The 1,328-nt window shown below is 67.3% G+C and overlaps 1 protein-coding gene across 1 annotated transcript in view; it reads left to right on the plus strand.

The window, feature by feature from the left end:
* The window catches only part of PHGDH (phosphoglycerate dehydrogenase), an 11,296-nt gene that overhangs the window by 5,944 nt on the left and 4,024 nt on the right, over positions 1 to 1,328 (plus strand). Inside the window, exons 2-7 of the mRNA XM_009273329.1 lie at positions 5 to 81; positions 264 to 329; positions 411 to 465; positions 554 to 652; positions 766 to 898; positions 982 to 1,130. Of these exons, the coding sequence (XP_009271604.1) occupies positions 5 to 81; positions 264 to 329; positions 411 to 465; positions 554 to 652; positions 766 to 898; positions 982 to 1,130 (579 nt within the window). The remainder of the gene's footprint in view (positions 1 to 4; positions 82 to 263; positions 330 to 410; positions 466 to 553; positions 653 to 765; positions 899 to 981; positions 1,131 to 1,328) is intronic.

Consider the following 1,328-nt stretch of genomic DNA (forward strand, 5'->3'; position numbering starts at 1 on the left):
GCAGGTGGTGGGCAGAGCGGGCACCGGCGTGGACAACGTCGACGTGGAGGCAGCCACCAGGAAGGGTGTCCTGGTCATGAAGTAAGAGCAGGAGCATGGGGACATCCCTGCCTGCGCTCCTGGGGAGACAAGGGAGGCTTCAGCAGGGTGCCCTCCCCACCCATGGCACCCCATGGCACCACCCTGCGGATCTCCATCCTCACAGGGTGCAGACCCCATCAGCCTGGGGCTGACACACCAGTGACACCACTCTCCATCCCCAGCACACCCACTGGGAACAGCCTCAGCGCCGCCGAGCTCACCTGCGGGATGATCCTGTGCTTGGCCAGGTGAGCACGGGGCAGGACGGGGGGACAGATGTACGCCCCACAGCCCCCTGCCCCCGCGCTGACTGCAGCCTCCCCTTTCAGGCAGATCCCACAGGCAGCTGCCTCCATGAAGGAGGGCAAGTGGGACCGTAAGAAGGTAGGAGGTGGGCGCAGCGCCCCGGGCAGGACAGGGCGGCGGGTGCCCTTGTGGGGTGTGCTCACTCACTCTCTGCTTTGCACCCTAGTACATGGGCATGGAGCTGAACGGAAAGACGCTGGGCGTGCTGGGGCTGGGGCGCATCGGCAGGGAGGTGGCCACCCGCATGCAAGCTTTTGGCATGAAGGTAAGGAGCCAGGGCAGGGAGGAGCGATGGGGAGCAATGGGGAGCATGGACCCCCCTGGCCCAGCTGCCAGCACTGTGCCAGGCTGCAGGAGCGAGCGCCCACTCTGCCTCAGACCATAGGCTATGACCCCATCATCACCCCCGAAGCCTCGGCTGCCTTTGGCGTGGAGCAGCTGCCGCTGGAGCAGATCTGGCCCCGCTGTGACTTCATCACGGTGCACACGCCGCTGCTGTCCTCCACCATGGGTATGGGGCGGGCACCGGTGCGGTGGGGTTTGGGGGGAGCCAGGGCAGCCCCTCACCACTCACGGCGCTCCCTCCCTCCGCAGGGCTCCTGAACGACAGCACATTTGCCAAGTGCCGCCGTGGTGTGCAGGTGGTAAACTGTGCCCGCGGCGGCATCGTGGACGAGGGTGCGCTGCTGCGGGCGCTGCAGTCGGGGCAGTGTGGCGGGGCCGCCCTTGATGTCTTCACGCAGGTGAGCGGGGCCGTGGGGACCCCCTGAGCTTGGCTTCGGCTCAGCATCACCTTAACTGTGCCCAAGCCAGGCCAGGAGAGCCCGGCAAACCCCATGGAGCCGGGGACAGCCCTCCCCAGCTCCCCTCCTTGCAAGGGAAGAGTGTGTAAATGCCCCCTGGGCTCCCGGGTGGGTGCTGGGGGCTGGCGGTGGGACGGG

The sequence above is a fragment of the Aptenodytes forsteri genome, unplaced genomic scaffold, assembly GCF_000699145.1.
Source record: "Aptenodytes forsteri isolate BGI_AS27 unplaced genomic scaffold, ASM69914v1 Scaffold95, whole genome shotgun sequence".
NCBI lineage: Eukaryota > Metazoa > Chordata > Aves > Sphenisciformes > Spheniscidae > Aptenodytes > Aptenodytes forsteri.